General features: G+C 40.2%; 1 protein-coding gene across 1 annotated transcript in view; it reads right to left on the bottom strand.

Moving 5' to 3' along the window:
- The window catches only part of LOC115922390 (gamma-aminobutyric acid receptor subunit alpha-5-like), a 32272-nt gene extending 7738 nt beyond the window's left edge, over positions 1-24534 (bottom strand). The window contains exons 1-5 of the mRNA XM_030981337.1: positions 24330-24534; positions 7947-8014; positions 5162-5385; positions 3695-3777; positions 395-547 (exon numbers count right to left, since the gene is read on the bottom strand). Coding sequence (XP_030837197.1) covers positions 395-547; positions 3695-3777; positions 5162-5385; positions 7947-8014; positions 24330-24435 — 634 coding nt within the window. The 5' untranslated portion in view covers positions 24436-24534. The remainder of the gene's footprint in view (positions 1-394; positions 548-3694; positions 3778-5161; positions 5386-7946; positions 8015-24329) is intronic.
- Between the last annotated feature and the right edge of the window lie 528 nt (positions 24535-25062).

Genomic DNA, 25062 nt, shown 5'->3' with positions numbered 1-25062 from the left:
GATCTCACACTATGCCGCGTCGTTCTGTGATCAACTTCTCTTATATAGGCTTCATGAAGCAGGTATAAAGGAAATCCCATAAAATGAGGCACCACAATATCCGTGAAGGGGTTGGATTACTAGTAGCCATTATAACAGTATCTTCTAATAATTCGCCACAAACTATGAAGGTTCATTGGGCTGTTTATGTATTTCCAAAGAGGGCGGGATCGTGGTCAGGATAGAAGGACAGAGACAGGATCAATGCACATTAATTATATAGGCACTGAATCAGTTTCAGTTTCAGCAGTTTAGTTCAGTTATTTCATATTTCACATCATTTATCCACGTCAAACATTGTCATTTTGTTTGGCGCCGTACAGAAAGAAAACAAAAAAACAAAAACATTTCTTACCAATTCTATTGGATACTTTGACGTGACTCCTTCCCTCCCAGCCTAAGAGATTGAACTGGTTCAACATAAGGTCATCTGCAGCGTCAATGGCCGACGATTCATTGGGGAAGGGGTATTTCCACGCGTAGATCACATCCTCCTCCGAGTAGCTATCTGAAAGAGAGAAAGAGAGGCAGAGAGAGAGAGAAGGGAGATAGGGGGAGAAGAAGGGGTGGAGAGAAAGAGAGAGAGAGAGAGAGAGAGAGAGAGAGGAGAGAGAGGGAGGGGGGAGACAAAGAGAAACAGACAGCAAAGAAAGATAAGGAGCAAGTTTATTTAAAAGTCGTGGTTAATTACAGACGAAATCCTTTGGATATGACTTAATGCCATACATGCAGATGTATACATGTTGCTTTATAGATCATTATGCCCCTCAGAATAGCTATAAATTATTGTAAGGAAGAGAAAGACAAACATTAATTAGATATAATATCAATTCACCCTGTCCCTCGGATAGGACTTACTAGTTACTGAGTACTACATAGGTCATCCCTTCCCAAGAATATCTTTCTCTAAGAGAGAGAGAAAAGATTTTCGTTACGTTTAAACCTAATGTTCATTTACCAAGTCCCTCCCATAGAGCAATAACCTTGCATGTAGGAATAACGATTGAAATGACACTGATTTCTGAAAAGTGAAGTAAAACAAAATCAAAACAAATATGTTCAGGCCAATTTATTTATGAAAAAGCCTTTTCTAAAGATGTATAAAGGGATTCATTAATGAAATTTTATTGTGGCTTGCAATTTTTTCTAAACTTAATTGTAAAAAGGACAATAATAAAAAGGGACATTATATCAACGATTCACTCTTTGATATAAAAGAAAAGAAATCAGATATGTTTCAAGAGGAAATTATTGAGTAAATAAAGAGACATTTTGAGTCTTACTCTTTCTCTCTCTCTCTCGGGAGGTGAACATACAAAATAAGAGAGGATATTGATTGTATGAACGTATATCTGAGGGTTGGAACGAGGAGGGGTGTAATAGTATATACCGTCTATCGCAATGAAATAAACTCGACGATACCCAATGGCATTGTGAATAACATGCTTCTCGGACTCGGTGACAGTGTGTATATACCCTGGAGCTTTATAGAGAATCACGAAAACAAACAAAAATGGGAGGAAATGAAATCGAAAAATTATCAAGCTGCTCCCTGCAGGCTAGGGGGGAACATCAAGAAAACAATCAGCGGGATTTTTCCCGTCTTTTGATGCACCCTTGTTGATAGAAAAGGGAGAGGCTTTTATCGGAAATCAATCGAAATGACATGTTGATTGATTTTTAAGGAACGCTGAAGAGGGGAAATAGAAAGAGGGGATGATATGGGATGAGAAGGGAAAGATGCCCCCCCCTTCCCCAGACTCCAGAGTCTTGGCCTTACTCCAGGCGACTTGGGTTTCACTTAATTTGTACGATAATGCATTTGCACTTCACCTCTTTCAGCAGAGGCAAAGCACGTGACAGACGATTTTGAGCGTTTTATTTGAACATGTGCACTTTCTTGTTGTCATTTGCTTTCAACACACGCTTTCTTACTCCTACTTTTTAATAAGCATTTCTAACGTCTTTAAACAAAATTGATGCGATATAAAATCTAAACGATGTTGAAGTAGTAATCGAAAAACGTATTATATATTGTGCTGACTAATTCACAGTGTGATTAATTAGATGACTAAATTACGTTTTGAAGTAAAGGTACATGCATAAATGATTGCAACAGTGTTATATACATGGCATCTTATTTTTTGTTTAAAGACATCAATAAAAAGATCAGAATATTACCACGTCTCGGAAAGATACATATTTTTAAATCTATATTATAAAAAGAGAAGACATAGAAAAGGGGGATGAATGGATGATGTAATGTTTATATATTTTTTAAATAAGACGAGAAAGGCAACAACATAGGAAGAATAGAAGAAGGGAGAAAAAAAGAAAAACACTCACCAGACATAGACATAGACATGGACGTGATGGGAATCATTGCATTGTCGGTGGAGTGCGATAGCCTTGTCAAATAAATAAGGCTTTTGTGGGGGTAAACCTTTTAGAAGTCATTTGCACTTTTATATTCTGTTCGACTCCTTCCCATGCAATAATCGGGATCCTGGAGTCCCATCCCTCCTCTGTCTGTATCTTTGTCTATTTGTCGGTACGTTGTACGTTGTCTGTCTTTACCTTTGCCGACCCCGCACCACCCTCTTCTCTCTACCTCTCCTCCTCTCTCCCTCTCTCTCTCTCCTCTTTCTCTCTTTCTCTCTCCCTCTTTCTCATTGTTTGTCTTCCCCTCTCTGTTTTCCTAACTAAACGTGCCCTCTCACAATCTTTCTCTCACACCTGTTCACCCCCTCCCCTCTCTCTGTCTCCCTCCCTCTCTCTCTCTCTCTCTCTCTCTCTCTCTCTCTCTCTCTCTATCTCTTCGTCTCTCCCCTCTCTCCCCCTCCCTCCCCATTTCCCTCCATCCTCATTTCCCCTCTCCATGATAGCTGCAATATACTCTTACCTTATTGTATCCGTTCGATAGAGCCACCATCTATACATCACAATCCTTTTTCATCAGTTGCCATCATCTTCAATAATAAACTTACCTTTCTAGGAGCCAGCGTAATCCATATTATATACTTCTTGTTTCTACTCAGAAGAGTATTCAATCTTTAATCATTTTTCTCTCTCTCCCTCTCTCTATTTGTCTCTATCTTTGTCTCTTTCTTTCTCTCTCTCTCATCTCCCTCCCTCCCTTCGTCTACCTCTCTCTCTCTCTTTCACCCTCTCTCTCTCTCTTTTTCTTTCTGCCATCCGTCCTAAAGTTCCTTTATTTTTCTCTCATCATCTTTGTTGCATAATTTTTTTCCCCATTTTCAACAATCCACTCTTAATGTTCAATGAAACTATGAAATCTATAACACCCTCATGCCCAATGCTAGAGCAACTCTATTTTTGTTATCATCATTTGAACGTAATATTAGAATGAAAATAAGCTATTTAAGATAAAGATATCAATATTGTTTCTACAATGGATCTGGTTTGTTATAAATGGGTTTTCATTCTATGGGTACAATTTGTCCGTGATTAAATTCGTGGTATTGGTAGGCCTATTGAAACCAGGCTGCCTCGATAAATTTCAAAACAAATATTAAACATGATGAATAATTCATACTTTATGAATGATCATTTTTGACAAAGGGAGGAAAATGGGCTTAAACACGCCCCTCTCTCCCTTCTTTTTTCTTTCAATCCCAACCCTCATCATACTCACTGCTTCCGAAAGAGAGCGGGCAAACTTGAGTGTCCATCGGGTATTTCCGTAGGTCCATCATGCATGCCGCCACCACCGTCAGCCTGTGAGCGACGAAAACATGATGGAATCATTTTTAATTCGTCACAGGATCTGAAATGTGACGTCACAATATAAATATCCAAGTGTGACGTAAACATGCAATGCAACAGCCGTCAACCAGCCGTCGCTCGGCTCTATGCCTATTCGTTGTGTCGTTATTTGGAGCTCAGATTGTTCCATTGATTGTTACTTCTCTATATTTTATTCATTCACGACCACCGCGAATACTATTATTATCTTTCTTTTAAATAAGATGTATAATTTATTTCCTCCTTGCCCATAACTTCCGCACACTAGATCTGTGATTTTCATTAACATGTTAGTTAAACGTGTTTGCTACCATTGACGCCACGTTGCAGTGGTAGGGCTTCGGGGGGGGGGGGGGGGTAGATAATAGGGACTTTTAGATTGAGTGGACGAGAACACGACGAACGCCGACTGATCATGCGTGTCAACGTACTTAACTGCCCATGTTGACTACAGTTAGAAATCTATTAGATTGTACATGCAGGAAGTATCACTATGAACATCACGGACAAAGAAAGAGGACAAAATATACAGTTCCTCATTCTACCCTCAACAAAAGAACATCCCTTCACTGCTATTATGTAAAAATGTGTAGAACAGGTGAATTTGCATGTGACACCTGTTCTACACATTTTTACATAATAGCAGGGAAGCAGGGATGGGATGTTCCTTTGTCTACCTGAGGAAATGTATATTTTATGCGCACGCGGCATACTAGTACCTTGAGCATGTAAAGGCGCTATATAAATATCAATATGTATGTATGTACTAGATTTAGGAAAATCAAGGTTGACGCATTCTCGATCGCCGACTGAGACGACGTAACGCATGCGCAGTGCCTTAAAATGACGTCACACGTTGCAGTCAAAGCTGTCGACGTGCAAATCTAAAAGTCCCTATACTATTGAATAAAAGGAAGCGGAGCTGCTCGACACAGGAAGGGGAAATCCGGAAAGAATTCCCCCCCCCCCCCCACTCCCCTCGATTGTCAACGGTTATCGGATTATCTTCAATTCATTTTATAATGTTCACCCCTCCATTTAATACAAATCTTTCTTTCTTTATTCTGTAATGTTCATTGATAGGGGGGGGGGTGAGTGGCAAGTGCCCATACCCATAATCCCCTCGTAGTCACGCAAATGTATATATACCAACAACACAGGGTCCAGCTCCGAAATCATGTTTACGCAATTATTTCTCATTCTCCATTTAGGTCCTGTATCCATTATGTCCTACACTTAAAGGCATTGTTTAACAATGCCAAATCTGAGATGCATGGCCCTGCGTGTTATCAACGTCTGTGATATGGTGTAATATTGAAGCTCCTAAAAAGATAAATAAGCAGTTACATAACCTCACCTAGATGTGTATAATATATTTCCCTCAGGTGATATTCTGAACATCCTATTGGGCGTGGTCACACTGTGTTTGATGGCCTCCTTGCCGTTATAGAAGTACGTGTCTGGATACCAGATCGTCTCCAACATGACCGTGTTCAGACGCAGCTCGTCAAAGGTCGTGACGTTGAACTTTAACCTGGGGTCATTCCACCTCTGACGGAAGAACATATCGACCTGAAACTCCTGGAACGAGAGAGATAAATAGATGGAGAGAGAGAGAGAGAGAGAATTAGATAATAACAAACAAAAAATGACAACTGATTCGAAGAATGACTTATCATCGGTTCATTTTCCACCTCTGACGGAAGAACATGTCGATTTGGAATTCCTGGAGTAATGAGAAAGGTTGGATATGGTCATGTCAATAGTTTGGAATCAAAATGACTACTGATTCAAACATACATGTAAATACATGACAAAGACATAGCGCCATTTCAAAAGAGTCATTATACCCATTTCAGACGGGGTATATCATGTCGATTGCGTCATTACATGCGCTATTAAATCAAGTCTGTGAAGGCAATTAGCGCTTGCGCCAATGTTTCAACGCAATGATCACAATGTTCATCCTGCATTCCGATTCAATCGATGTACTTGATCTCACTCAAAGACAGCAATTGTCAATGATGCATTCATCCGTCCTTTTTCTCTTCACTTGGCCGCCCAAGGGGGGGGGGGGGGTGGGGTTAAATCGTCGAAACCCCCTAGATCCGCCCCTGCAAGAAGTATAACACGTTCGATATACTGCAGGATGTATTCATCTATATTGAAGGTGACATTGTACAGAGGTTTATGCATCATGCATTAATATTCAATTTTCGATTAACGTAGAGAACAGAAAATAAATATATTGCAAGTTTACCAAAAATCTGTAGTGCAATGAACCAATTTTTCATTTAGGATATTCATTAAAACCGTTGAATTCGGGGAACCTTCGTAAAACCATGCTATTAATATTGATTAAATTTTAAGTATTAAACCTGAAAATGTTTGTTTCTATCTGCAGACTCAATGATTTATGTTCTCTTAGCAAGGTAGCCGATGTTAGTAGGATCATTGACCTTTAAGAAAGGAAAGTATGATTACTCTATACGATCGTTTTTCTAAATCTAAGCTTATACAAACGTGACATATAATCACATTGTATATGTCCACAATAAAATCTAAAACTTCTAAATGTTTTCTGCTATAATTAAGTAGTACAAGACATGCTTTCTTATGGAGCTCATAGCGTCACAGTAACTAGTGGACCCTTTGCACACCGCCGCGCCTATTTCCCCATCTCACCAGGAATGTTTTTATATACTTATTTCTAACTCTATCTCCAACCTTTTTCGTTAACATAATCCTATATCCTTACCCTAATCCTAATGTACTAAGATTTTGCCATAGACTGGACACAACATCAATGTATCCTGTCTTCTAGGAAGGAGGTGGGCGAAGGGGGGGGGGGGGGGTAGGGAAATATGACTGTTTGGAGGGGGCAGGGGAAGTATGGCCTATTTAAACCCGCCTCTCTGTCTGCGCTCACGACAGAAAGAGAGCAAGTTTATCTGACTTCTCTGAATGAAACATGACAAGAAAAATTTATATCATATTCCATCCCCAGAATATAGGTCATAGGCTAGTCTCAATTAAATTCAATTGCGTCTTGACGCGAAAGTGTAGGCATACAAAATTGGCTATGCGTTTGATTTTTTTTTTTGGGGGGGGGGTGGGGGTGGGGGGGGGGGTATGTAGCCCAGCCCAGCTTCAGAATTTTCAAAGCGATCAGAGACAAAGTAGCACCATTATCATGTGTTTCTCAATCTCCATCAGGCAAAGCGAAAGTGAGTTTTGGAATACATTTTATTCGCCATATCGCCAATTTTCAGAGGCAATTCCTGAAAGCAAAATTATTGTTTGATTCCGAAGATCGTCACCTTATCATTTAAGTTTGCTTTGGTAAAGGGTGCTTTATTAAGTTTATAAATGTAAACAAACAGCGGGTTTTAAGTTCATAATGTTTGTCGTTGCTTCAGAGAAAAAGGAGGGAGAATATAGCGTACAATATCTAGACAAGAACAAATAAGTTAGTGTTGCGCCTCGGACAAGGCTACAATGCTGACAAAGGAAGTCGGTCATGTTCTAATAGAAAAATCCAATCTAAATGCTTATTTGATTGCTTGGCAAAAAGGTTTGCTATAGGATGAGCTTCGTCGTAAAAAGAGCCTGTAACATCGGAAGAATTTCATATACAAATAAACATGATAGAATAATGTAGATAAGAACAAAAATACTCGTTCGAAAATTGGATTATTTGTTGTTGATTTTCTTGTTATAATATTCGTATCACTTTGATATTTCTTGAAATGAGTATTGCCGCTTTGTTTCACAGTGCTTAAAAGGATCACGTTTTCATGTTTATTTCACCTGGTATGCATAAGACTGCGATCATTAATTTTCACAAGTTGACTGTAACATTTCGAATGAAAAAGTCTGAATACTTAAGTCGATCTCTAAAAGTTTGTATCGAAACAAAAATAATGCTGTGGAGGGGGGGGGGGGGGGGGTAATGGTCAGATTTCTTAACATGAGTTATACATTTTTTTATTTTAGAGAAAAATTATTTAACATTTCTGGAGCTCCTTCAGTGTTTTCATCCCACTTACAATCTCTATGGCATATGACCTCTGAAAAAGCGTCACTTCCGGTAGCGTAACTAGGTGTTTCCTCCTAGCTATTGTTTGTTACATTACACTTACCATGTTAATTTCAATCACAGGTCCGATACTCAGCACAAAGATATCAGATCTCACGATGACGGGTGGACCTGCATGAAAATATAATTTAAGAACAAAATCTTCAAAGATATTAAGTTTTCAGCAAGTAACAACACAATCGCAAGACGATCGGGAAATCGAAAGGGCAATTTTAATGCCCTCATCTAGATCCCAGAAGCATGCTCAAAAATCATGTTCAAATTACGTAACACGTCAAGGAAATATTTGGCTTCTTCAGAAGGTGACCCAAAATGCTGTTGAAATCACCCTAGGTTTGACCAACTAAACATAAAATAGAGAAGCATAATAAAGAGAAAAAGAGAGAGAATGGAATTTAGCAGGTGCTTGATATAGTTTTCTATATCCTCCTCTCTCCGGCTCCCCCTCCCTTCCTCCCTCCCTCTCTCTCCCCCTCCCTTCGAAAGAGAGAGAGAGAGAGAGAGAGAGAGAGAAAGAGAGGGAAGAAGGGAGGGGAAGAGACATTTGGAGAGACAGGGGAAATTTACAGACAGATAGAAAGAGGTGGGGAGGAGGAAGAGAGGAGGAGAGAAAGAAGTGGGGAGAAAGGGAGGGGGAGAGAGAGAGTGAGAATACATAAAACTATACCAAGCACCTGCTAAATTCTATTTTTAAACTCTCCTCTCCCAGGCATCAAGGCATAAACAGGTCGTTGCTTGAAAAGCACTTGAATGGTATACTTTTGTCAGCTATGTTCGCTTTACATTCGTTAAATCATGTGAATCTAAGCAGAAAACGATCGGAAATACTTTTAAAAGGCATCTTATGGCAAGTTAATGGGCGTGTTTGTCACGCTTTCAAAATAATGTGAGAACAATAACATTGAAATTGTCATGTTATAACGCAACCCCGAACATTATTTCTATTTTTAAAAACACGCCCAAAAATTGCTCTTGTTCTTTTTTGTGTAGATCGTCTTAATGGTGTTGCAGAAACAATGATCCCCAGTTTTCAATAATCATAATAAGTTAGCAACGCACCTATTACCAGTTCAAGAGACGTAAAGAACAACCTTAAAGAACTCTGGCAGTTTGTTTATTGTGTATAGGGCAAAGGCACGGAGGTTGTCTTTTGCCAGACCCTTCCATGTTGTACTCAGAGACGATTGAAAAGACTTTTAAATATAACCTAACATGCCTAAGGCAATTTTAATACTATGATACGTCACAATCACTTTTTGAAATTTGTGAACACTACCATGACATATTGCGCAAATCGAATATAATTTCTATACACAACACACCGTATATTCGTGGAGGGGGGGGGGGGTGATCATCTTAGAGTCAATTATCTTTAGGGTTATGGGAGTTGATGAACTTCGCTTCAGGGATGCGAGCCTGAGGGGTACTGGGCAACGTCTGTTGAATTGGTAATATGCACGTTAATATGAAGGAGATGAGATGGAGAGAAGGAGGAGGGGGAGAGAAAGAGAGAGTGTGGGGAGGGGAGGCGGTGGGGGGGGGGGGGGTTACCATGTTTAGGTTATCCAGACTTTTATCTCCACAAACACGCAAAATCGTCGAAAACGTGATTACAGGATAGCCAATTTTATTGTATTCATCCCTCTCTATCTCCTGTCGGACTCCGTTTCTAATTATCTGCATTTACGCTGTCATATCGGTTGAATTCGGTTCTCTACAGATATACATGATATAAATAAACTGTCTCTGTGTGGTTGGTAGACTGCCATGCTGATCTGACCGAACCTGTCTTCCTTGATAAACTAGTTCGATCCGTCCCTCCCTCCCCCTCCTCCTCCTCCTCCTCCTCCTCCTCCTCCTCCTCCTCCTCCTACTCCTCCTCATCATCATCTAGACCATTTGAGGGCAAAGGGTCTCGCCGTTCAATAACACCAGGTCAATCAAAACTACATGGGAGCTTGAAGAGCGGAGTCAGGGAGCGTTTGCCTATCCATTGACAACAAACGAGGCATGAAAATGAGATATAATGTGACGAGATGGCCTGCAGGCAACACCGATATTCGATGCACCGAACGCACTCGACTGGGTCAAGCACCTATCCAATTCTGGGGAGTGAAGATCAAAATGTGGGGTAGATTGCTTCGTTAATGAAAGTTCCCCCCGTTGGAACCTTGGAGGTCGGAAAGTGGCTCTACGATACCCGCTCCGGCGAGTATTGCTCCGCGCCCATGCAGATTCGAACATTTCAAACACTCCCCTCTAATCCCAGCACTAAAACTGAATCAAACTTAACCTCAAGCCCATTTGCAACCCTAACCATGCTAACACTTCCTCTAACTCTAACCTTAACCCTAACCATACTCATTTAGCATTTACTGGAATAAAGCCTGTAGCAAAATTTTGCTGTAAAATGTAGCGGAAGTGGGTGTTTTCCGAAATTACACCGAGGTTATCGATGGAAGTAATACAACAGCAAGCGTTTGAACCCTAAACCCATAAAGTGTCCAACTAGCAGGATATTGAGGGGTGCAATAATGAACAGCACATAACTTCACATCTACGGAAGATTATAACATGGAACAATGATAGCGTAACGGTTTGACCCCCTCCCCCCCCCCCCCCCCCACAGGAAAGCAAAAAGGAAAAATGTTTTTCACTGAAGGAAACATCATATCGCTGAATTATAGAATGTTTACTGCCCCATATAAATTTTATTTTCAATGGGAATTTGGAATGGACCCCCTTTTGAGATAAACGGCAAAGTCTAAAATCTGCCCCATTTCCCTCGGAAGAACGAGTTTCATGCTCATGGATAGTTTTAAGCGAGATACTGGTACCCCTCTTTTATTCATGATGTGGCCAGTCCATATATTCACTATTCACTGTCAAAACCAAGCATGTCATGGGTGTTAACCTCCCAGATGAATAATTCAAAATTAACCTTTAAAAGAGGCTATAATTTACACCATTTGTCTTCTTAGCGGAATATAATTGCCCGGTCTGGTGTCCCTCTTTCTCTTCTCAGAGTTAGTCTCTTTTCTTTCTCTCTCACTGTCTCTCTCTGTCTATCTCTATCTCTGCCTCTCTCTCTCTTTTTGCCTCTCTCTCTCTGCATCTCTCTCTCTCTCTCTCTCTCTCTCTTCATCTCTCTCTCTCTCTGCCTCTCTCTCTCTCTCTGCATCTCTCTCTCTCTCTCTCTGCATCTCTCTCTCTCTCTCTCTCTCTCTCTCTCTACATCTCTCTCTCTATCTCTCTCCATCTAACTAGCTATCTCTTCCATATTTGTTTCTGCCGATTGTCGTTTTACCTGCATAACTATGTGTTGTGTATTTCCCCTCGATCTGTCTATATATCCATCAATCCATCTACATGTACCTATCAATCTAAAATAGACTAAAGACACTTAAATACAAGTCTCCGTTGACATAATAGGAAACAATTATCTTCTATTATCTATCTATTTATCTATCTACCTAATCTATCTTTCTCTTTATCTATCTATTTATAATATATATCTTTATAACATGTCTTTCTAGCTATCTATCCATCCATCTACCTAATGTATATATCTCCTTCTTATACTCATCTTTTGATATCTCTCACCCTCTTGCCGTTCTTAAAATTCTTCCTAGTGTAGTTATATTTAAAACTGTCTTGTCTACGTGCACTGCCCCCTCCCGGCGACTGATGCTATCCTTCAATAGTGTCTGGATGACGTCATAAAGGAAATAATGTCCTTCAGAGCTTCGTACATTTACATTTTACCCCGCGGCCAACGGTTGCAGAAATATTCAAGGAATGATTACATAATTATTCCCTCATTACCAAACGCGTGTTACCATAAATGTACATGGCCTTTAAGCTGTATCCTGATTTTCTTGGATCTCTTTGATTGAATTTTTGTTAACGTTCATCTAGCAGATGCATGCTTGGTATCAAAACAAGAATGACTGACATTATCTTCCAGTTTTATTATTTAGAGGAGAATTTGACTGGTTAATTTCGCGTTAATATTTCTTCTGTCTGAAGCAGATCTTGCAGCTGTTGATAGGTTGATACTGTTTGGCTTGCGATGTATAAGGTTTTCTTTCATTTGACGGCAACTCACATCCATTTAGTAAGACATTTATTACAGTTTCCAATACCATTTTGAAATGAGCACGTTTATAAAGCGATCTACAATCGTCACTGAATGCAAAGGTTATTGCTTTCTCAACATTGTGTATCAAAATAAACTAATTGGAGATCTGATTTATTGTTGCTGGCGGTTAAGGTTATATTTTGGCGGCCATCTTTTTTTTTCTTCTTCTTATCCGGTCGTAGTTGACACTGCCTTTAAGCCTGAAGTCAGGGACCGAGCTCTGTTAACACCGGGAGGGCTGCATTGCCTACCACCGTCCCATCCTCTCCTTCTCATTTTATTTTGTTATACCCTCTCGGTTTTCCTTTTCCCTTTCTCTGTAGTTTCAAACAAATAGATGTGACTGTGGAATGATCTAGTTGGGCAGGTGCTTCGTGAGCTCATGTTTTTCATTCATTTCCGATATTATCCCGACCGCTTATCCTGTATTATGCTTTCGTTCTTTTTTTTTAAGGGGATGGGGGAGGGGGTTGGGGCGGCAGTGGCGTATGACATGAGGAAATGCAACAAGGCCGATCTCGTAGCCCGTCTTATTTTTCAGCGATACAAATTGAGAAAGTGGAAGAAAGAGAGGGGAAGAGAGAGAGAGAGAGAGAGAGAGAGAGAGAGAGAGAGGATAGAGAGAGAGAGAGAGAGAGAAAGAGGGAGAGGGGTAAGGAGGGGAAAGACAAATACTTAGAAACAATACAGAATAAAGAGGAATAACAAAAGCAAAGAAGAAGAAAAAAAGAAAAAGAAGAAAAGAAGAAACGAAGAAAAAGAAGAAGAAAAAGAAGAAGAAAAAGAAGAAGAAGAAGAAGAAGAAGAAGAAGAAGAAGAAGAAGGAGAGGAAGAGAGAAAGAGAGAGAGAGAGAGAGAGAGAGAGAGAGAAAGAGAGAGAGAGGTGTGGGGGGGGGGGGAGTCGGATGGAAGGACTCGTGAATATTCACAAATCAAGTAGGTACGATGCTGAAGTTTCTGGCTTTACAGTATATCACATGCAAGGAAAAATGTATTTTGAACATAGTATGACATATCATCATGTTCAGAGCCAGAAGGGCATTAACTCTGTGTCAGAGTATTGAAATGAGTTAACACCCATTCTGGCTCCAAACGGACGATATGACGTGCTCTAGCGACAAATGCGCCATGGTGAAACTTACATAATTTATCAAAATACATGTAGGGGAAGACATTAAAGAAGTAGTTCATGCATAAAGATACATGTAATTTGTGTCAGACCAATGTTATATTAACCTACTTCGGGGGAAGGGACTACAGTCACTTTAGTGCAGTATGAACAAATTGTCCTCCAAAGACTTCAAGCAATAAAGCGACGACAAAATGGGGTACGGATCACTAGACCATGTAAATTAGATATTAACCTTTGGTTTAAACTGACCCCTATGTTACAATTCACGTACCCACTATAGGCTTGATCATCTCAATATTGTCATAGGAGTTTTATTTAAAGAACCATTCAAAATATTATCCGCACTCGACTAATGTCGCTTATGATTATGATGATTGTGGTGATAATGAAAATGATTAGGCTGCTTATGTTAATGATGGTGACATTGACGATGATGATGATAAAGATGGTGGTGGTGATGATGATGATGATGGTGGTGATGATGATGATGATGGTGGTGATGATGGTGATGATGGTGACAATGACGATGATGATGATAATGATGATGATGATGATGATGATGATGATGTTAACAATGATGATGACGATGATAATGACGACGACGATGATGATGATGATGATGATGTTGATGGTGATAATGATAATGGTACTGATGGTTTCTTGTATAGCGAGGAAATCGACACCTGCTGGGGCTCAACACATGGATCGACTCATTCTCTTTCTCCTTTTGGAAATACTGAGAAAGAATTTGCAACTCGTATTTTCCTGTCATTGTTTTCCCTTCTTTTTTGAAAGTGAACACTTTTTTGATCATCTTAATAATAGTGTACAGCTTCTGAAACATTTTCGTGGAAGGAACAAAATCCCAAAACCTTTTTTATATACACTTACCATATATTGAGCTTGCGATCATGCGTTATTCTACACCAATGTAAGCCTCGTCTGTTTCATCAATAGCTAGCTATAATTTCAAGCGATACTAACCCAGTTTCGATTCGGTATCCGGTTTTTAAAGAGGTGATGGAATGAGGAACGCATATCAATGCTCTGTTTTCTCGTAAATGGGAACACCGGGGGGCGTACGTATGCGTAATGTCGCAAGTTGTGGGAAGGGAGCGAGAGTGTTCATTGCTTTACAGAAACGACAGACGTCGTCTCTTACAAGAAAATAATAATATTTGTAGCAACAAAACATTTTCCTACTAATTGAAAATAACCACGGTATAGTGAATTGTAATATTTTCAAGATATAGAGATACGAAATAAAGATTTTAAAAATACAACGTAAAACACTACGAATATTTTAGATATTAATCATGCTAATAAAAAGAAATGTATTGGAAACTAATTAAATAACCCCTTCGCAACAATACTGTTCTGGTGAAAAGGGAGAGATGTAGACAATGAGAAATAGAGGGGGAGAGAGAAAAACAGAAAGAGAGAGAGAGAGAAAGAGTGGGTGAGGTAGGCGAGAGAGATAGAAGGGGATACAGTATTGGAGGGGGCATAGTCTAGCCCCAGCCATCCCTTTTCTCGTCATTTAATACCCAATCTAATTTCATGAGTCAGGAGCGTCATTGACATAGATCTGCGCGCCCATTTTATCTAAGATAAAGCTGTCACATCCACTTTACCCGAAGTGTTGGATACAAATTGTGCGGAATTGCCATCCGGGATCTCACTTAATCCGCAGAATAGCCGGATGAGCCGTTAAACAGTGTGAAAGTAAATACGGACAGCTTCGTGTTCCGTCAATTGTGTTCAATCAGAAAGTGATGTACCATTAGGTCGAGAATGTGGAGCGCTTGTTTATAGGGACATTTTGTTATGGGGAGGGGGAGGGGGCGTAGGCAGTCCCCTTACATTTTGTACCTGTGTGAATGATACAAGATTATTATTCTGTCAGTTGTGTTCAATAACTAAAATGATGTACCAAGAGAACTACAATGGACGCGTTACGACTGTAGGGGCGTTTTGGGGACCATTTTGATGGAGGGGGGGGGGGGGGGGGAAGGAGCTTTGACAACCCTCTCACCTTGATAATATGTAAACGGTATGGATGTTAGTAAGAAAGTAAATTGTGTTCTATCATCGGCGTTCAATCAATAAGTGATGTACTATTAGGACTAGAATGTGTGGCGTAGGCAGGGGTGCCGTGGGATCATTATTTTCTTTTGGAGGGGCGTCGGCTTATTTTTTAAAATTTCCTTTCAGTTGGGATGATCAAATTTCCCGATTTTTCGGGGGTCTCACTGTAATAAAAATAAGAAAACGTAGCGGTAAAGTAAAAAACAAAACAAAACTTTGAAACAAAATCAAATCATATGATAACCAGGATGACTAGTTTTATGTTACGATAACAAGCTTCCCTTATATATTATTTATCTGATATACATGCCCCTAAAATTTCCTGCGGCTAATCTACCATTGGACAAGTTTGCTACAAAAGTCCCTCTCCGAATAGGAGACCATGTAAGCATGACTGTAACGAGTGTAAGAAAATGTCTCATGCACCGGAATTCGGTGATAATTTGGAAGTCAGATTTTTGTATTAAATGGAGTGTTAACATGAGATACATGCATCACTGTGGTAAGATGGCGGTCACAAACATTCATTTAAATAACACTTCAACGCGGCAATCATGCGGGGTATTCATGGGCTTTCTATAAAGGCAAAACGGCGCCAAAACCATTCTCTCTAGACACCAATCGTCTGTATTATTATACTAAACGAAGCCGTCTCGATTTCCTCTCCCTCTCTATCTCTCTCTCTCTCTCTCTCTCCCTCTCTCTCTCTCTCTCTCCCGAAACCCCCTCTCTGCTGTCAGCTGAATGTTTTAATTCTCATAACATCACCACTTTACACAAAAAGCAAACAATCACATTAGTGATATTTACAAATTCAACAATGGCTGAGGGGATGAGGAAGTGGGAGAAAGATGGAGAGAGATATCCATTTCCAAAGCGACGCACGATCCCTCAGGTTTGCATGATCAATAACATCACATGTCCCGGCGAGCATCAGAGAGTGAGAGAGAGAGAGAGAGAGAGAGAGAGAGAGAGGGGAAGAAATAAAGAGAAGGAAAGAGGAGAGAGAGAGACACACACACACACACACACACAGAAAGAAATAAAGAGAGAGAGAGAGAGAGAGAGAACGAGAGAGAACGAGAGAGAACGAGCAAATGAAAGACGGAAAGAGAATGATAGAACCAAATATGAGTGAGAGAATGAGGAATATTATGGACACAATAGAGTGAGAGATAGAATAAGGAGACAAAAGGGAAAGTACTAAAGACACAGCAATATTTTTAGACAAACATTATGAAGAGAGAGAGAGAGAAGGAGAGAGAGTGAGAGAGAGAGAGAGAGAGAAAGGGAGAGCGAGAAAGAAAAGAGGAGTGGAAGGGGGGGGGGGGGGGGGTAAACATTGCATATTTCTCCTCTTCTCGGGCCATTATAGAAACGAAACATGAGGATAAAGATATTTGATAAAGCCAAATGAATCGCAGCGGGTGTTCAGACAGTGGTGTTTAACTCGTTTCTCATCCCGATCAAACTGGTCCCTACATGCTCGCACATTTTTTTTTTAACACGAAAAGCATATTAATCAATATTTTACCAATATGTTGTCATTTACGGGTTGATGGATGCTCGAGCGTTCCAGCCGAACAGGTAGGATATTCAGAACACAGTATGCCTCGCCTTATGTAATGACAATGTCATCGCTCATGCCAGGTCGGTGCGGGAAATAGAAGAAGCTTTGTTCTGATCTTATCCAGGTTTAACCAAAGCCAATAGGGAGGTCACGCGACCTTTCGTAGATTTGCCGTAGAGTTTTCACAAAAGTATTGGGTTAATTGGACCAGTCCATTAATAGATGAGAGGGGTTTATTTTACAAAATTAACCCCGACATTTTGTGAATTGCTGATGTTGTAACAAAAGGTCTGGTAACGCGACCACCCGACCCGACCTTACTCGATGACCCGATGATTCGTAGTAAGCGCATTATGGGCCTACTCGGTTCACGCCGAAATTACCTTTTTTCATGAAACTCTGTTAACAAAAAACACAAAAAACAAAAACAAAACATTAATCCCGATATTATCTACGGATGCCTTAAGTGTGCGTCCACATCAATTGTTACGAGCTTTATATCATCAAAGATAAGAGACTTAGGATTGAGTTCCGATTGGGTTTTCGCTTAGCTTTAGGGTTAGAGTTAGGTATAGTGTTTGGCTCAGGGTAGAAGTCTAGAATTATGTAAGCTTAGGAACATTTTCTGTTGAATAATTTTTGCTTGAGCATGACTTTGCATTTTGCTTGGTCTCTACGAATAAACTTTCTTTTTTACTAGGTTCATATCTTATTAAGATAATGGGAAGACGGGAAATGTAAAATGGTGGCGTCTGACTTCAGGATGACACTGTTAACAGAATATCCAGGTCGGTGAAGTAATCAAGTCGGAATGTTGAAGCTTAAAGGTAAAGACCAGTATTGGAAACGCCCCAATTTCAAAAAATGAAATGGAAGCTCTTATTACCAATCATGTGAAAGAATATGTTTTTACTAATACATGATGATAACAATTTTGCCGGGACAACGCCTACTAATTGATATATTTCGTAAATTAGTTTATCTGTTGGTGTGTGGGAGATATAACGCACGTGTCGCGCACGTGTGCGTAGTCCCATATACATCTTTCTGTGTACAGTGCTTGTAACTTTACGAAGACAGGGCCAAATTTCTTATCATTTTGCTGATTCCAGAACCTTGCAGTACACACCAATACTTATTTGCTAGATGGTCAACCTTTTCTGATCGATTTCACAACGTTTCTTTCACAATGTAATCGCATGACCATAACTGGTCTTTATCTTTAACAACATTCCTTCACTCTGTATTAGCAACACGACTCCCGTGAGCTTACCCTGAACTTTATTCATGATTTGAATTGATATGTTTTATTTATAATTTCAAGTGAAAACGCAAACAGCTTCCATTATCGGGTTTCGATCATGTCCCCTAAAAATGAGGACACTGATATAGAGAGATGAACGAGGGACAGCGTAGAGAGAAAGGCATCGTTTTACACTAATCTGCTGATTGCCTTATCTAAATGTATTCAATCATTCTGTTTAAAGGCGTTGTCTGCTCTAACATACATTGAAAAAAAGGAAACAAATGTCGAATTGCACAAGTTTAACATATTTCCTGTTTAAAAAGAGAAGCTTTACCGAGTCCTCAGTCGTCCTTACTACGTAAAAAATAGATATGCGTTTCTGAGTAAATACTCCATAATTATAATCTTTGGTTTAAACATTGTTCTGATGTTACATGTAGGTGTTTATGCCTTCAGTTTTGGACAAATTTCAGATGACAGTCTCTTAGTGTCTTCTTTGTGTCAAATGTTGCTGTACACTACACGATTAAATCTTGGTTACTAATCTTTGGCTTTGTGCTCCGACATATTGCTCGGGTGACATTCATTCTAGACTTTATTACGTCATGGGGTTAGGATTATAGTTGTGATTTGGTTTTTAGACTACGTTGAGGGTTTGTGGTTAGGGTTAGGAATAATTTTTTAAAACCAGTGATGAAATTAAGTATCTGGTTATAGTACATGAGATGACTTTTTTTGTGACTGCGGGCAATTGTCGCCGTTGGGGCATGTGTCGACGTACAAGCCTTTCGCAGCTGACCTCTCGCGGTTTAAAAGTTAAGGGCAGCAGTCTAAAGGCATGTCCCCGACTATTTGTACTCCTCTGCATGAGTGTGTGTCAGGTGGTGTGTACCGCTTCCGGTCCTCACCAGAAAAGAACGACGTTTTCTGACGACCGTAGGCTGATTAAATAGACGCTTGTTTGCACTGCAATTTGCCTCTCAAAAGACCGCGATCGAAGATCCATCTTTCTTCTCACCTCTCGTCATCTTCTCTCTCTCCGATGTTTTTAAAGCCTATCATCTTTTTAAAATCTCTTCAAAGGATCACTCAAATGACTTTACGTGAATCTTAATTTTCACAGTCATTGACGCATGTATAAATGAGATAAAGTAGACTTATTGAACATGATGAGGAGCTTTCGGAGCTACATGAATGATTTCCCATTAATTTTGTTTCCCACTTTCTCGCTTTCTTTCTTGGTACATTTCTCCCCTTCTACCCTCTAGTACCCCTTTCTGTTTCTGTTTCTCTGTGTGTGTCTGTGTGTCTGTCTCTGTCTGTCTCTCTCTCTCTATGTCTTTTTGTCTCTCTCTGTCTCCCTCTCTCTCTTTCTGTTTGTCTGTCTCTGTGTGTGTGCATTTTTGTCTGTCTTTATAATTATGTATGTCTGTCTCTGCCTGTCTGTCTACATCTCTCTCTCTCTCTCTCTCTCTCTCTCTCTCTCTCTCTCTATGTATCTATATTTCTATTATCTCTCTATTTGTCTATCTATTTGTAGCCACACCACTGGCTATGGATCTACTGTCTAACGTTGTCTTACTTCCATATTCTATATATCTCTTCTATCACTCTGTCATAGCCAGCCTGCCTGTCTGTCTTTTTTTTAAATAACCTTTCTCCCTTTCCCAGCTCTCTTTTCAGTCCTTTGCAGGGCATTCCTCCTCAGTATCAACGTATAATGTATTCACCGACTAAGAATAATGTAAGTGATGTGTTTTGATCTCGCAAGCATTATGTGTCCTTCGGGGAGAGTGAGAGAGAAAGATAGAGAGAGGGAGAGAGAGAGAGAGAGAGAGAGAGAGAGAGAGAGAGAGAGAGAGAGAGATTGGAGAGAGACAGACAGGCAGATTGAAATTTTACCCCGTTCTTTTCTCTCACCCAGGCATCTCTTCGTGTCTCCTAAAAGTGCTTTTAACTTGATTAAAAGCATACAATTGTCTCTGTCTTATCCATCACGGAGAATGCCTGCGGGAAATATGTTGTGCAAATATGACATGACGACATGTATTCGTGTCCATTCTTCACCACGCAACAAAGGAAATATAAATAGAACACATAATTTAATCAAACATGCGATGTCCCGGGCCACGTTTTAAGCTCTTCTTGAATGCTTGAACTAGATGTGGATAATCCAACAGTTACTGCATCAATTTTGTATACGGAAATCAATTTCTGGGAAAAAGGCGAATGCTAGCAAGCAACAATTTGGGATGATGATAATTACAAAATTGGATTAATCTGTTATTCTACAGTGTTAATGTGTTTGATAGAAGATCCGAAATTGGATTATTTAATACCTCCATGTCAAAGATGCTAAATCTGGCAATGCAAAAATATTTCAGGTATTTTTCTATCCCGTTCTACACTGGCTACGTGAGCTGCACTGCATGAAATATTATGATATTTAAATTATACAAATGAAATCCAAGTATCGGAAACAAAGGGAAACCGACCAGAACAAACAAAATTATTGAAATATAACCTGTGCAAACAATTGCTTCTATGTGTTTTTGCACAGCCGTCATAACCGGGATAACTGTGTTGCAAACTTCGTTAATAGTTCTGGATAATTGGACCGCACTATCATTTCTGTGATGTTTGAAGTACAATACTCCTGTAAACATGTTGTCCTAATGTGAAACTCATTGTACTCTACGAAAAAGTACCTCAGTGATATTATGTACATATACCATGTTATTAATGTCTTGTCCTTAAGAGGGTATACAAGATGTTTATCGGGTAATGTTTGCAGCTCTTAATGTATTTTCTCCATTATTATTTTGACATGCAAGGACTCTGCTGCATGCGTTGATGGGTGTTCAGCAACGAGGACAGTACACTCAGTGGCGTCGCTAAAGAGAAGGGTGTGGCGTTTGATCCCCCCCTCAATGATAATCGTCGGCTATCTAGTAAATAAGGAGAATAAACGATAAATAATCGAAGATCTTTTCATCATGTTTATGTCCCTATCCGAAAGGTAAAATTGCTATTCTACCCTCTTATCTTTTATCATTTTGCCAATTCTGTATGAAAATGTTGCGCCACAGTCCCATTCAAATACAACACCGTGACTAGACACGCCATGACTAGGCTATAACGTGATGAATGCACACAGTATTCAAGGCGACAATCATATCCTGGTTCTCCTATAATGATACATTTCCAATTCGAAGGCGCTGCTGGCGAAATTATACTTTACAGTATACGCCCCGGGGCTCTTATACCGTACCCTACATTTCCAAATTGGAACGGCAATCAATAATTCTTTAACTTTGGTTCATTGAGGCTAACTGACAAAATATTAGATGCTCGAGACAGGGAGGGCCAGTTGCATGAACGAAAACAATAGGGGATCGATGTCCCTGCTACCCAATATGTGGTTCTTATATCCAAGGTAAATAACCCGGGCTTTGCTTGGGCACTGGGTTGGAAGATCGGGGGCAGGGTCTTCGGGTAACCGTGAGAAATGCTGCTGTATTGTGTAATTAAAATCTGATTATTGCCAAGTTTATTCTTTGCCCCTGTTCAGCCACAGATTTAGTGGTGTAGGTATGGGGAGAGATCTGTATGGGGAGGTGGCATGGGAACATGTGTCCCGTCCATCGTAAAGCGAAAATAGAAAAGAGCAAAGAAACGACAGGACCCTCTAAACACCCCCCCCCCCGTCCACCATTGCCTTGTATGTTCTCATTTCATCCATCACGTAAAAACGGTGACCCCCCCTTCCCACATGACCCCAACGCCCCCATTTAATGCCTTGTCTAACAATGCGCCACTGCACCGATTATGCCATATTATCCATATCTCCCACGGACCCACCTTTGCCGTCTGTAAAATGGTTGCATGCAACATCACTCATATGGGACTCTAATATGAATTCATCTTGTTTTGAATAAAAACATGGAAATGCCGAAATGAGTTAATGAAATCAATAAAAGAGCTTGTCACGCGATTAGGTTAGAAAACAAAATTCCTCGCTATTATCCAGAGTCAGAGAGCCCAGCAGTCTAAAGTGAATGAAATTGGACTGATGATTCTAAATCCTGTGAGATTCAAATTACCAAATTGACTAAATCTGTATTACCGGATTTCTGACTAATTTCGAGAAGTACTTTCCGGATCGCCCCGTAAGCTATGGATAAAAAGTGCGAAGCTTTTGGTGTGTGATGCTGTCGACTAGTAAAGAAATAAAATTGTTTGGTTTAGACTAATAATACTTAATTGTCATATTATCTTTGTACCTATAAAACATACAGAAATATTTTTGTTTGTTTGTTTGTTCTTTGGAGGTATCCTAAAGTCACTAAAAAAGCTCTTTATCCATGGAAACCAGCTAATCCAGGTTGGAGGCGCTTCGACTTTTGTTACATGCAGCGCAAACGACTGCAGTGTTGCAATTTGCAAATTTCTTGCCACAGACACCTAAAGAAAAACAGCACGTGCATTAAAAACATCGTTGCCACTTGCACTAGAAAAAAGGGGGTCAATGCATATACCATTATGCGCCTTCTTGAAAGATACACTCTGTCACTTTGTTTGTGATTGTATGTGCGACTATGATCAGATTGACGGAATGAGGAAGAGGAGGAAGAAAAGGGGATAGAGAGAGAGAGAGAGAGAGAGAGAGAGAGGCGGGGGGAGAGGCGGGGGGGGGGGGGGGAGAGGTAAAGAGGTAATGTAGGGAGGAAGGGAAATTGGAAGGGGGAGAGAAAGAGAGAGCGAGAGAGCGAGAGGGAGGGAGAGAGGGATTAGATGAGACAAAAATATGATATACTCAGAGAAATAGAGAATAAGGATGGAGAAACAAAAGAGAGAGCAGAGATTTAAGAAAAGAAGACAAGAGAAAGGCAAATAAACAAGAGTGAAAATGTGAGAGAGATAGAGATAGCAAGATGAAGATAGAGAGAGGGAGAGAGACAGAGAGATCATAAGAAGGGGACCGAGAAAGAAAGAAAAAATTGGAGAAGGGTAAGCGAAATAAAAATAAAGATACAAAATATATTGGGGAGGGTAGGAAGAAAAAGAGTGATCGAGATAGATAGAGCGAAAGAGAGAGAGAGGGGAGAGAGATAGAGACAGAGAGACAGAGAGAGGAAGACAGAGAGACAGAGAGAGAGACAGAGAGAGAGAGAGAGAACAAAAAAAGAGAAAAGGAGGGATAATAAAACACTCTCTTCAAAAGAGCGGGAATATTATCTAGATACGATTACGCACTCGAGATGGGCCAGCAGGAAAGCGGGAAACACGAACTTAGAAACCCAAAGCTTAAGGTATGCAGAGAGCCTCCACCGAGCGCTAAACAACGGATCGGTGTAACTTTCACTGATCGAGATCCAAGTGTGCTTTTGAATCAAACGGTCTACTTTCCCGCCACCAATTCCCAATTGGCGCAGGGAGAGACATGGATGCCGAAACATCATAGGCTCTGATTTTAGAGTGCTTACCCGTATCGCGCACCATCATCGGGGATACGTCGTTATAACGATACACTTCCGCTGTGCACATACGGCGATCAATAATATTATGACATCATGGTTTTACGAGAGACACACTGCATGATTGTACTCTGAGTTGTGTCTATTGAAACGATTATTGTAAGTGGTTGTGAAGGTGTTGATGGAAGTAGTGAAAAGGTGACGAGAAGGGAGAAGAGGGGGAAGGGTGGGGGTCTGCCATTTAGTTAAAGAGTGCATGCTCATCTGTCCTCATGTTAATAAGTGAGTACCCGATACACAAAAAATAGAAAATTGAAAGTTGTTTTGAGTTGGCATGTCGTGTATGCGCGCGCTTGTATATGGGTGACGAGCTTGAATATCAAACGCTGAGCTCGCACTTGTAATTAGAAAGAACCCTTTGATACCCTTTTTATAATATAAATATTTATAAATATCTTATCGTCAGATTACCTGTGTGCGAAATTGGGAAGCTAAAGATAATAATTATAACCATAATGAATATAGCGGGCTCTTGTATAGCACTCATGTCTGTCTGACATGACGCTCCTGGCGTTCCACATTTATTACGCCGGCTTCAGCACTGCTGACATTACGGCGCTCTAGCATTTCAAGGAATTAATTCCTGCCAGGTACCCGTTCGCCTCACCTCGAGCGTGGCAAATATAGATTAATTTCTTGTTAAGGACGTCAATGCCGCTGTGGGCATCGAACCACGAACCATGTGATCCACAGTCTTACCACAGTGACTTACCTCGTATGTTCGGTCGCAGGTTCCTGTCGTAACCATCTATGAGTTCGTTTAGGATCCTCGAGATGTTCGCCCGAGCCTGTTCCTCCTTCTCCAACTCGGCGTCCATCTCGCTCCTCAGGTCTACGTCGTAGCCGAGGTCGCCCACGGTGAAACCATCCTCGTTCCCGACGCCATATTCGTCTGGTACTGTCTGGGCCAGGCAGAAGTTTCTGTAAATGAAAAAAGGATATCGTCTTTATTCATCGAGAGTTCTACGATATAATGCTTATACGAATTTGATACTTCCATGGAACTATATTAACGAAGTCAGAAAGGGTGGAGCTGTTAACCAGATGTTCTGCACATGTGACTAATATGATTGGAATCATGATTGGAATCATGATAGAATGATTTTGGGCTATTTCAAGAATGCACTCATATCCATCTCAAGAAATTGTTTAATTATGAGTTTATAAACTACTATTCTTTACCCTATAGCAGAGCTGTAGGTATCCGAGGAATTTCTTCCTACCAATTACTCGTTTACCTGGGTCGAGAGTGGCAAATGCAAACTAATGTCTCGACAAAAGACATATAGTTTAGTCTAGTGGCTGAGACTCGAGCCACGACCAATTTGATCAAAAGTCCGATATTATTGCCCTTTAAAAGTACACCCTTTACACTTTTTACGTAATAAAGTGCGAATTGCGTGGAAATGGTTGCCTCAATACTCATTAAATACCAATTACTATTC

Source organism: Strongylocentrotus purpuratus, unplaced genomic scaffold (genome assembly GCF_000002235.5).
Source record: "Strongylocentrotus purpuratus isolate Spur 01 unplaced genomic scaffold, Spur_5.0 spur5_scaffold_11, whole genome shotgun sequence".
In the NCBI taxonomy this organism is placed as follows: Eukaryota; Metazoa; Echinodermata; class Echinoidea; order Camarodonta; family Strongylocentrotidae; genus Strongylocentrotus; species Strongylocentrotus purpuratus.
This window is presented reverse-complemented; position numbering and strand designations above follow the sequence as displayed.